Source organism: Lampris incognitus, chromosome 1 (assembly GCF_029633865.1).
Source record: "Lampris incognitus isolate fLamInc1 chromosome 1, fLamInc1.hap2, whole genome shotgun sequence".
Classification (NCBI taxonomy): domain Eukaryota; kingdom Metazoa; phylum Chordata; class Actinopteri; order Lampriformes; family Lampridae; genus Lampris; species Lampris incognitus.
Window position 1 is genome coordinate 114,398,203 of NC_079211.1, and position 12,531 is coordinate 114,410,733.

Genomic DNA, 12,531 nt, shown 5'->3' on the forward strand with positions numbered 1-12,531 from the left:
TATTACTTAGATGATAATTTTGGATTAGAATATATAGTTACATGTTGTATTTTTTAATTATATTTATTTTTTGCGTAGGGTCTTTTGGCGCCCCCGCTGATGCGGCGCCTGTGTGCATTGCACCCTCTGCACCTCCCCTCGTTGCGCTTCTGAACCCACGTATGTAACCACGCCTAACCCTAACCCCGGGGGGGGGGCTGTCCCCCCCCCCCCAGGGTTAGGGTTACATACGTGGTTACATATGAATTTGTGTGCATAACTTTTCGTACGATGTCGCACGAACCGTCCACGAGAAAAACGTTGTCCGGGTAGCTATTCACCCTTTGCACGTGACGTCACGTCCCACTCGCGGGGAATATGAACGCCATGACGGACGGCAGAAGTCAAATTTAAGACAAACAGGTACGTTAGCTATAGTTCGACATTTCGTTGTTTGAAGCTAGTTTTTATTTTACTTTTATTTTACTTTTATGGTACGATGGTGATTTCCTGCTGTCACGTGCAGTGTGCCATCAGGCAAGGCTGTAAGCCCAATCTAGCCTTTTACAGGGTACCTTTTGATGCCGACAGAAGATGGCGCTGGATAGCTGCTATCAATCGTAAGGACTGGCAGCCGTCCAAATACTCCCGGATCTGCAATGAGCATTTTTTACGAGGTAAGTTTCATATATAACGTTTTCTAAGTTATGTAACCTAAGCTACGTTACTTAGAGTCACGTCAAAACAAACTCTAAACGCTAATGCATAACCAGTCGTGAGAAGGGCTAGCTACTAGCTGGCATCGTTACTAGTAAGCAAACCCTACTTGAGTTTGTTTAGCTAATGCATAACCAGTCGTGAGAAGGGCTAGCTACTAGCTAACAACTGTTAGCCAGCCCTTCTCAAGACCGGTTAATGTTGAGTTATGACTTCCACTTTTCCCCGGACATGTCCTCTTTTCACGTCCTGTCCGGGGCGTCCGGGGGAGGGGTTAACTTTAATGTTATTGAAAATTCCTCCCAAAAGCAAATGAAGACATCTGATCCTTTTTAAAGAAGAACCAAAGTGTCAGTAACAGTTTACATATGATTAACTGAGAATGTTCTATAATTAATCAAAACAATCTTTGAAATTAGTGTGAGAATTATTTACTATTTAATGCCAACCCTTCCTTTTCCATTAGTGGCTCAAGAGCAGAGTTATTATAGTATAAGTGATATTAATGTGCTGCTACTTGTATTGTAGTAAGACATGAATATTATTTAGAAGCTAAACTAGCCACCGCTTGTCCAACTGATTTGTTTGTCTGTCAGGCATCATTTTATTCTGAAAATCCTGTCAGCAGCAGCCTAAGCAGCACAGAGACACAGACAGGTGAGCTGCAGCCTCTCAGGTGAGCTCTGATGTCATAGTGAAATATCTAGACATGAGTTCAGGAGTTGAATGAAACATTATACAAAGTTTTTGAGATAGTTTCAGCATCACTGTGGCTCTGTGTCATGAAATACACAAACTGAAAGACAGAATCTCAGTTGAGGATAGAAAAGCTCACAGCAGCTGTTACAGAGCAGCACATCACCTACAGGTTTCTATACATTTATGTCATAACATTTCATGTGACAAAGTTATGTTATTTTTAAATATTAAGTGTGGTCTCAGATTTAAGTATTCTACCAAAATAAAATGTAAAAATCAGAGAAAAAAAATCATGATAAAATTGTAATTTGCAGGTCAGCAAATGCATATTCAGTAGAGTGAGCATGATGCAGTGAGGCTCTTTATGTGCCTGGAAGACAGAGATACAGAGAGCAGATAAGTTCAAACCAAACCTACACCCACAGGACCATTAAGCATGTACTTAAATAATATAAATATGAATTTGCTATCCATACAGAGGAGGCCTACTTTAAATATATTCAAATTATAAGGTATCTTTGAGTAAACTCCGAGTATCATTGAAGTATCTCGAGGCTGGAGGCAGAGTGTCCTCTTTTTTGGAACGCAAAATATGGTTATCCTAAGTTATGGAGTAGCGACAGCTAATGCAAAATCAGTCCTGAGAAGGGCTAAACTGTTACCTCGCTTCGAGGTTGGGGGAGAGGGAGAGACAGACAGACAGACAGACGGATAATGGGTGGGTGACAGGAGGTTGAGAGGGAGAAGGAGGGAGAGGGCGGGAGAAAAGGAGGAGAGGGAGGACATGGAGTTAAAACATTAGGCTAACCTGACTCTGTCAATGCATTGATCGTTATAGGCTAGAGATAGCAGTGAACATGGTACTGTCAGGCTTTCATCTCAACACAATTGGATGTCTGATTTCTTTTTTCTTTTTATCAGGAAAGAAGAGTGATGACCCTTTGTCACCTGATTATGTGCCATCTGTTTTTGCGCACATGAAGACCCCTGAGAAGAGGCGAGCCCAGAAAAGTCTTGAGAAGTATGAAGTGAGAGAGGCCATGAGAAAAAGGAAGAGCCAGGAGTCATCGAAAACGAAAGCTGCCAGAGCACTCCTCGATCTCTCAGCTGAGAAGAATGGGCCAGTATTAGCTGAAGCTGAAAATGAGGCTACAGTCAGTGATAAAGGTACAAATTCAAAATGTGATGCCATGTGCCAAACAGACCTGACTTCAGAAGACATCGAGTCACTGCAATATGAGTGTCAGCAACTCCGGGGTGAGACCTTTACACTGAAAGAGAAGCTGAAGTCCTCGGATCTTCCTGAACAGGGTAGTTTCGAGAACAACGACAAACTGAAAACTCTTACCGGACTGCACCTCTTCTCAGTGTGAAGAGGGAAGTATTTTTGCTCATAAGAACAATAAAAGTCTGAGATTTATGTGATATTTTTTAAGTATTACCTTACATGAATATGAGAAATGGTCAGAGTGGACATGAGAAAATGATTGTAATTTAACAAAAACAGCTAAAAATATACAAATTGTATATTTATTTAATTGTATTTTGCTTCATGCTAACCAGTACACTTGAATCCGTGGCTTCAGACACTGAAAACATTACTGACAGTTTTATTATGCCTCCTTGTCCCCTTTGAATGTTGTGGACTCAAACTTAACACTTTCTATGGAATGACCCAAATGCTGGCTAGATGGCAAGACTGTGTAACCTACTATGAAATGGCAAGGAAAGTATGAGCTGCTTTTGGTTACAGTCGATTTGAGTTTTGATGGCATCCTAGGGGAAACAGGTTAAAAACATACACAGCTGGCTAGCTATGTCTTACCTTTGCCATTATGAGGTACATCCCCCTGCTGTGAGCGTAGCGCCGCGATTCTGTAACCCAACCAGCTACAAAGAACTGGTAAGCATCCAGACTTTTGTATGCTTTTAGGTCAGCACCTGTGTATGGGGACACTCCGTTGGTAACATAGTGGTACAGATCGTGTGGATTGAACTCGGGCAGACTGGACGATTTTGCTAGATCCGTGAACACATCGGTAGGAAGAAGGTACGGGTCGGTAGCTAACCCTGCTATCGCTAGCTTCTCCACATATCGCTCTTTGTGCCGTCCTACAAGGTGACTCACTTCACAGGACAACTCCACAACATTACTCTGACTATTGGTAGCCATCACTTAAATTTAAACTAGAATAGCTACTCATCCGTCGCAATATTTTTATTTGTTTTTGTTGTTCGCTTTTAAATTTCCCAGTCTATCACTTACTGCCGTCCGTCATGGCGCAGTCTCTCTCGTCACGTCATAATTGTGACGTGTCTGCAAAGGGTGAATAACGATTGAGATATATATTCTGGTATATTGAACATTTTAACGAAGACTCTTGGCGTAACTCGAAGTTGTTTAGTTATGCTCAGTGTTATACTAAATGTTCGAGCAGAGATTCCATGTTTTGTAGCTCTGAATGAACATTAACGCATGTTTTTGTGCATTTGTTGCTCATTTGTTGCTCATAATGATGGTGGTTAAACTAGCCGATCTCATTTTTCTCTTTCTCTTATCAGGAAAACCGACCATGGATTATGATAGTCCGGATTTTGTTCCATCCATTTTTTCCCATAGCACCGGAGACTGTGCAGGAAAGGTGGCAAGGTATGTTTCATGTCATGTATAGACGGGTTTTGTGTTTACAAACATTACTGGGTGCGTGCGCAGCCAGGGGGCAAAGCCGCTTTGGTAGCTCTCAAACGATGAGGTGCATAACCTTTTGAGAGCTACCAAAGCGGTTCAACAATGAAAATGTGCAACATTTTCCACCCATCCTTTTGGCGGTTTGTGCAGTTTATTGCACAACAGTTAGCGTCATCTCTGCTGTATCTGAGCTCTAGCTTGGTTAAAATCTCCGCGCTGTAGCTGCTTTCTGCCCCCTAGCTGCGCACGCATCTCTGTGATGACGTTGCATGGAAACCCTCCTATACTCGATGTGCAGCATATGGCCATTTAGTCGTCATTTGTAATATTCTAATCTGCCTTAGCATGTGAGTAAATAAGCTGTGTTTGTTTGGCCTTATGTTATTGCATTTTTATGCTTATTGGGTGCATTAACTTGATTGTGCTGCGCTGCTTGTCCCAGATATGGAAGAAAGAGAAGGCGGGATGGAGCGAAAGCCAGCCCCGCAGGAGAACCTGAGGCAGATCCTCTTGAATTCTCTGAAGGTATGTGCAGGCTATACTGTTTAGTGTGTGTGTTTGTGGTGGTTGGTTGGGTGACGGGAGTGATAGAACAACACACAGGTGTTCTGTGTGTGTGTTGTGTGCATTTATGTGAATGTTTGGTGCTGGCAGGGTTTTGTGATGTGTCGCACGTGGAGAGGCAAGTCATTTTTTCTGTGTTGCAGATGAAGGCGAGTGTGTAGCCAGAACAGAGATGGATCAACTCAACCTGCACCACAACCAGCTCCGTGGCGACTACGGGGCTGTGACAAGAGAAATGGAGGCCACACAGGAAGAGAATAGAAAACTGCAGGAGCAGCTCAAGCAGTCCAATTTTGGGTTTGATTCCATAAAGGACACAAACTCTAAAATCGGTTTCTTTACCGGTTTACAGTCATTGCAGGTTTTCACGTGGCTGTTGAACGTCATAAAAAGAAGCACACTTGTGCTGAAGGGTGGGTTGAGCTGGGAGAACCACCTCCTTTTGGTTCTAATGAAAGTCCGGTTTGGACTCACCAACAGAGACCTTGCCTACAGATTTGGGCTTCCATTCTCAACTGTATCAGAAATCTTAAGACAGTGGATTCCCGTGTTGTCCTCAGTATTGAACCCTCTGATAAGGTGGCCGAGTCAGGATGCAGTGAGAGCCAACATGCCGAAGTGTTTCAAACCCAAGTTTAAAAACTGTTGCTGTATTTTAGAGTACACTGAGATTGCTGTAGAGAGAACATACAGTCTAAGAGCCAGAGCTGAAACCTGGGGAAATCATAAGCACCAAAACACAATCAAGTACCTAACTGGACTAACACCAGCAGGCGCTATATCTTTTTTGTCTGAGGGATGGGGAGGTCGTGCCTCTGACAAGTTAATAGCTCTAGATTGGGGCTTTTTGGGAAAACTTGAGTATGGGGATGAGATCCTTGCAGATAGAGGTTTCCTTGTTAGAGAGGAATTGGCCGGAGTAGGAGCAACAAGAATCCCAGGTTTCATCAAGGGGAGGTCTCAGTTGTCAGGTTCATGTGTTGACACTTCACGCCAGTTGTCAAGAGTCCGCATTCACGTGGAGCGAGTTATAGGTCAGCTTAAAACCTTCCAGATCCTTAACACCGTGATACCCATCAGCCAAGTCGACATGCTGGATTATATTGTAACCATATGTGCTGGTCTCACCAACCTCAGGAGGACAGTGGCAGCCCAGTGACAACTGTGTTGAGACAACGTCACTATCACAGAGACGTGATTGCAGCCAAGTTTTAAACTTTAACAAATAAAACTAAACGAACACATATCCAACAATTCTGTCTCGAGGTGGATTATTAACAGTTTTTTCTTGCTTGTGAATCCTGAGTATTACTTCCAGCGTCTGCAGAACTGCAAGTTCACTTCTTTATCTGCATCCACATTTCCATTTCCCGGAGTATCTGGTGACGTTGACACATGCACAGCAGAAGTGTTGGCAGCAGTCTGTGCACGTGATCATTTTACCAAAGCTAGCTAGACTTTTGCAGTACAGACATTTGATCTCTTCAGCCAGGTCGGGGTCTTTGCATCGGCAGATGAGTTCTGGAAAGGAGGTGGTCCATGAAGAGGACTTCAGCATTGGGAGCAGTTTCAGAATCTCTCTGTAGCCGAAGAATGATGCTGCATGTTTTGATGCTATGGCGTTTATTCACTGCCAATCAGCGCAAGCAGATATCCACTGTGTGAACAAAGCCGCTTTCATGCACGCAAATTTCAACATGGTCCACACCACGAAATCACAGATGTCCATTTGACAAACACACATCTGTAGTTGAATGTGTGTGTAATATGGGTGGGTAGGTCGCAGAGCTGCAGTTTTCATCAAGGCAAAAGGACACATCAGACTTTGACCCCTGTAGTCCCTCCTGGCACTTGTAAGGACACACATCTCCAGCACGCCTGTTCCACAGCAGTCACATGAGAATAGCCCACCAGCAGAAGCAGCCAGGTATGGCTCATCTGCGTTCACTGTTAGACCCACTGCATTTAGATTAAAGCTCATGTGTCTTCTTCATTTCGTGCAGTATCTTCCATTAGCCTTCCCCACGTGACAGCTTGAACAGTGAGATCTGTGGATTCGTGTTGCATCAGCTGTTTAACAACACTTTCAGCTGACGTGTCCTGACATTTGACAACCCTGTGAACGCCACTGCTCGATACAGATGGGTTTCCTGTTTACAAACATTCCTGGGTGCATACGCAAGCAAAACCGCTTTGGTAGCTCTCAAAAGATTATGAGATGCGTAACCTTTTGAGAGCTACCAAAGCGGTTCAACAATAAAAATGTTCAACATTCCAAAGGGGTCACATGCCTTTCTGCCCCCTAGTTGCGCACGCATCTCTGTGGTGACGTTGCACGGAAACCCTGCTATACGTCCCACTCTGTGTATGTTCCATGTTGTGCACTTTACCTGCTCTTTCGTCACATCCTGCAGGTGTTCCAGTCTGTCAGTTTTGCGTTGCCTTCTCATTTTGATGTATCAGGCTTTGCAGTTCTCTTTGAGGTCAGCTGACGACGACGGGTCCCTAGCAGATGGATCATACATAGCTGTCAGGGGCTCGGGGAGTTCATATTCTGTTTCCGATGCTGTGTCTGAGTCTGCGGCTGTGTTGATGGATGCAGACAGGGCAGCATTTGGACATGTTTTTAAGGCCCTGGAGATCTTCAGCTGTAATTGCTGTGCGTAGGAAGAAATGTACAGTATGTAAGCAATATCACATGAGAGGGAATAATTTTACAATAATGCTATTAGTTTATTGTTTATCATTTAGTTCTGCTAACGAATGAAATTATGATAGGTTGCTACAATGCTACATTATAGGTTACTACAACGTATGAACTAGAATGTAAAAAGATGGATTATTAATTCGCAGGTAAAACTCTGACTGCATGTCACCATCAGTGCGTCTCAGACTAAGTACTGTTTGGAACAAACTTATTTATCTGCTGAATTAAAAACTGGGATCAAAGGGATTCGTGTGGAATTAGGATAAATCAAATCAAAATCAATTTTATTTGTATAGCCCAATATCACAAATTTGCCTTAGTGGGCTTAACAGCAACACAACATCCTGTCCTTAGACCCTCTCATCAGATAAGGGACAACTCCCTAAAAAAAAACATTTAACAGGGAGAAAAAATAGGAAGAAACCTCAGGGAGAGCAACAGAGGAGGATCTCTCTCCCAAGAGAGACAGCGTGCAATGGATGCTGTGTTCACGCAATTTACATAATACAACATTGAAAGAGGATAACAGAATTATAATGGACATAAAATTTGTGAAGAACATGATGCACAGGATGCCAAGCAGTGTCCACATGCAAACGGAACAGCCCAGGACCCAAGCCACGCGACCAGCATCATCATGTAATAAAAGAAAAACTTATGTGAGGTGTGGAAGGGCAGTCAGCATTCAAATAGCGACCACCATCACCACGGAGACCTGGGAGGAGAACCGACTGCACGTGCACAAAAGGGAGACTCACATGACACCATTCAAACACAGAAAAAGAGAAAGGAGAAGACATCATTCAGAGAGAGAAAAAAGACATGTTAGAGAAGCAGTGATTAAAGTGGGCCGGAGCTACCCGGATCCCGACACCGGCACTTCCCCTTCTCCCCCAAATCAACCGGAGCTGAGATCCGGCACTCTGTAGACAGGAGTAATTTCAACCTTTTTGTCACAGTAAAATTTAAAACAAAAAACATGATGCAGCCAATTCACAAGCATTACAAAATAAATTGCAAATAAAGTCGTTCTTCTATTTTTATACTACTTTACTTTTTCTAAAAGTTTGAATGATATCGCGTCCTCACGTGACCCGCTACCCGGATCCCGACACCGGCACTTCCCCTTCTCCCCCAAATCAACCGGAGCTGAGATCCGGCACTCTGTAGACAGGAGTAATTTCAACCTTTTTGTCACAGTAAAATTTAAAACAAAAAACATGATGCAGCCAATTCACAAGCATTACAAAATAAATTGCAAATAAAGTCGTTCTTCTATTTTTATACTACTTTACTTTTTCTAAAAGTTTGAATGATATCGCGTCCTCACGTGACCCGCACCTGCCTGCTGTCTGGCTTCACCAGACTTGACATCAAAAGAGACTGGCTTCACACTCACGGATCAGGGTCGGTTCACCGCACCAGGCGGACAAAACTCGAGAGAGCGTCAACCTGCTACCTGCACTATATCTTGGATTGGGGGGCATAAAGAGTGAGTATCTTCAGTGCATTTCCAATAGTTTTGTCTAGCTCTGCTGTGGTTTTCATTCAAGCAGCTAACGTTAGCGAACGTAACGTTAGCTAGCTATCTTCCACCCGGTAACGTTGCTAGCTAGTTGCTGACGTTGCTGGCTAGTTGTGGCACTTTCAACTAATACAAAAGACTGATTAAAATGCATTTCAATTTTTAAATTGAACATGTAGCCAGTGATTTTTTGAGCATGTAGTGTGTGTGTGCGCATGTGCTCGTAGGGTTAATTTCTTGATTTGAGACACAGTATTGAGGCCGACTATCACTCCCGCACTTTTGCCCACCTCTCTAATACAGAGATCCCCCACTTACCAACTCCCACTTTAACCCCTGTAGAGAAGAGAACAGTTTGCAATAGTCGTTTGACATAATCAATTAAGTCATCAACTAGTCATAATCTATACTCTGTAATCTATACTCGATAATCTCGTCGGCAGAACAGTGGTTGGTAAATTCATTGAGACAGACAACCAACCCGCCATCCAGTACAGGTTGTGAAGCACTCAACTTAAAGGCAACTAATTGTAAGCTATGGCAAAAAGATGAGTTTTTAGTTTGGATTTAAAGGACTCAACAGACTCTGATTGTCTGATGGCAGCTGGCAGGTTATTCCACAAGAAAGGGGCTCGACAGGAAAAGGCCCTGCCACCAGCTGACTTCTTTTTAACTTTGGGTACACACAGGAGCCCTGTATTTTGAGAACGAAGAGCTCGAGATTACATGTAATGTTTAAGGCGATCAGACAGGTGAGATGGGGCAAGCCCATTTAGGATTTTATAAGTCAGCAGAAGCAGCTTGTACTCTGATCTAACATGGATAGAAAGCAAATGAAGGGAGGCAAGAATTGGTGTAATATGGTCAAACATCCTAGATTTAGTTAGGACCCTAGCAGCAGTATTCTGAACCATTTGAAGACTTTTAGTACTAGCATGTGGCAGACCTGAGAACAGAACATTACAGTAATCAAGTCTGGATGAAACCAACGCATGTATTAGAGTCTTTGTGTCAGCCATGGAGAGAAATGACCGAATTTTAGCTATGTTACGTAAGTGAAAAAAGGCAGTCTTGGTGATTTCTTTAATGTGCTTATCAAAGGAAAGGCTGGGATCAAACGTAACACCAAGATTTTTGGCTGCCACACTTTGTGAAACTACAGAGTTGTCGATTGTTATCGTCACTTGATCAAATTGGTGTCTGTGTCTAGCAGAGCCAATGACCAGCATCTCGGTTTTATCTGAATTTAAAAGCAGAAAGTTAAATGACATCCAGTTTTTCCACAGTAGCCAAGCAGGCCTTTAAGTTAGTGATTTGAGTATGATCCTCAGCCCTTATACAACTGAGTATCATCAGCATAGCAATGGGAATTTATTCCATAACTGCGTATAATTTGGCGAAGAGGTGTAATGTAAAAAGAGAACAGTAGAGGCCCAGAACTGAGCCCTGAGGCACACCATATTTAACATCAGAAAAATGTGATGTAATGTTATTACAGTAGACACAATGTGTTCTTCCAGATAAGTAGGACTTAAGCCAAGAGAGAGCTAAGCCAGAGACACCAAAATTACAATTTAATCTATCTAAAAGTATACAGTGATCAATGGTGTCAAAGGCTGCACTGAGGTCCAGTAGTAGAAGCACAGAAGTGGAATCAGAGTCGATAGCTAGTAAAAGATAATTTACCACTGTGGTCAGAGCAGTTTCAGTGGAGTGACAGGGCCTGAAAGCCGACTGAAAAGGTTCATATGGATGGTTTTCTTTTATATGGGTCAAAAGTTTTTGATACACAACTCTCTGTAGTACTTTAGAGAAGAATGGGCGATTAGAGACTGGTCGATAGTTATTAAGAGACCCTGGATCATGGTGCGGTTTTTTAAGTAGAGGTTTAACCACAGCTGACTTAAAACTGCTGGGAACAAGGCCAGTAGTAAGAGATAAATTAGCGTACCCGGCTCCTAATAAATTGGTTAAATTACAAACTATTCTTAAGTAGAGGTATGGCTGATCAGCAGTTATCAATATTTATTCTTTGTGCTTCAAGTCTGAGAAAGTTCTGACTGCCAAGTTCTGACTGCCAATGCGCGCGTGTGCTCATAACTCTAGCTTATTTCATTTCATTAGTTTTTCCGTTTGGACCCTAAAGGCTCAATTTGTACACTCTCGGAGTTAAATCAACACTCGGAGTTTAATTAACACTCAGGAGTTTACTGTGTAGTTCATCAAGAACGAACGCGTTACACATCACTTGTGTAGCCAGTTGGCTCTTACCTACTTGGTATATTTTGGGGTGTTGGTGCGTGATGGACCTTCGGCAAGTCGGTGAGTTGTCTTTTTGGCCGGGGGAAGTTGATCTTCCTGAACTTTTGTGACTCCACATTTTTTCTAGACATGTCCTTACGCTTATTTGTTTTGGAAGTGCAGGCAGCCTCCTCAGTGCGTCTCCTTCCTGTCAGCTCCACCTGACACGTGATGGCTGCAGCATGACTGCAACAAGAGGCGAGACTGGAGCGATGGATAACTTATTAATAAAAGTGGGTGAGATAAGGATCTCAAATTATCTGCTGTGCGATACCTACCCTGCCATGCATGTGCAGTTAGCTGTTTGAATGTGTCCAAGGTCCTTATGCACGTAAACCCAGGCATCATAAGGTTTAGTCTTTTGGCCCTGTCTTTGGCTAGGTAGGACACCTGCCCCGCGTCATAAAACTTCACCGCTTGCACATGACCAAAGTACGTAATTATATGTAGCTAGGGATTTGTATGCTCACAGGTTTTCCTTGGTATAAGCACTGGGCTGCCAGTACTGAACCACAGGCTGGGACTCAAAACGCAGACTCAGTCTAAGTTCACAAAAACTAGTCCTTTCAATCAGAAGGAGATCGGGCAACAGTGTCCAAATCGGCAGGCGAAAGGCAGGGTCGAAAAGGCAAAAAAAAAACAGGTCAGGAAACTATAGGGCTCAAGAAACTCACACAAGGAGAACAATGCTGGAAGGCTGTCACAAGGTACAAGACGAACTGGCACAGAAGGAAGGGAAATCCAAGACTATATACTCTGGAGGAGGGAAGACAATGAGACACAGGTGCAACACATTAGGGCAGGGCAGGTAATCACACAGGAGGGTGACACATGAGGGCAGGAAGTAAAGGACCTGAAACGAGACAAGAGGTGAGTATAAAAATAAAACAGGAAATATAAGACAAAGAACACTGGGAGAAACAGAAGATAACTGAACTATCCAGACGGGGCGTGACATGTGCTTCTCAACGAGATATGTGTACGTATATATCGGGCCATACGATTGCTGGCCACTTGGACACATCTAAAACCCATTCGTTGTCTGGGACAGTGTGGGGATCTGGTAATTTCTCACCATTACTGAAAACTAATTAGGGGTCCAAGCAGTGACAGTTGCGGAACCCTATTTTTTTTCTAAGGATTATTATTATTGTTGTTTTCGCAAAACGCTATAATAAGCACATTTATGTTTTGGGTCATATCTCTGGCTTTGTTTGGATTTTTTGAGAAATCTTTTTTTCCCCTCTAATTCATTCGATGCTCCCGAATCTCACGCACACGTTCACGCCATTTCCGCCTGCCAAATTTTCCTGCAATTTTCAAAAAACCGAAAGTGAAATTAAAATGAAC

General features: G+C 43.0%; 1 protein-coding gene across 1 annotated transcript; it reads left to right on the top strand.

The window, feature by feature from the left end:
* The first annotated feature begins 478 nt into the window (after positions 1 to 478).
* On the top strand, positions 479 to 2,768 carry LOC130111794 (peroxynitrite isomerase THAP4-like). Its single transcript, XM_056279086.1, has 2 exons — positions 479 to 656; positions 2,317 to 2,768. The coding sequence occupies exons 1-2, from the start codon at positions 479 to 481 to the stop codon at positions 2,766 to 2,768; spliced, it is 630 nt and encodes a 209-aa protein (XP_056135061.1).
* Positions 2,769 to 12,531: the final 9,763 nt, after the last annotated feature.

Bases quoted from the DNA above. Each gene is read 5' to 3' on its own strand.
- LOC130111794 (XM_056279086.1), top strand. From the start codon at position 479: ATGGTGATTTCCTGCTGTCACGTGCAGTGTGCCATCAGGCAAGGCTGT. The intron at 657-2,316 runs GTAAGTTTCATA...TCTTTTTATCAG, and splicing joins CAATGAGCATTTTTTACGAG to GAAAGAAGAGTGATGACCCT.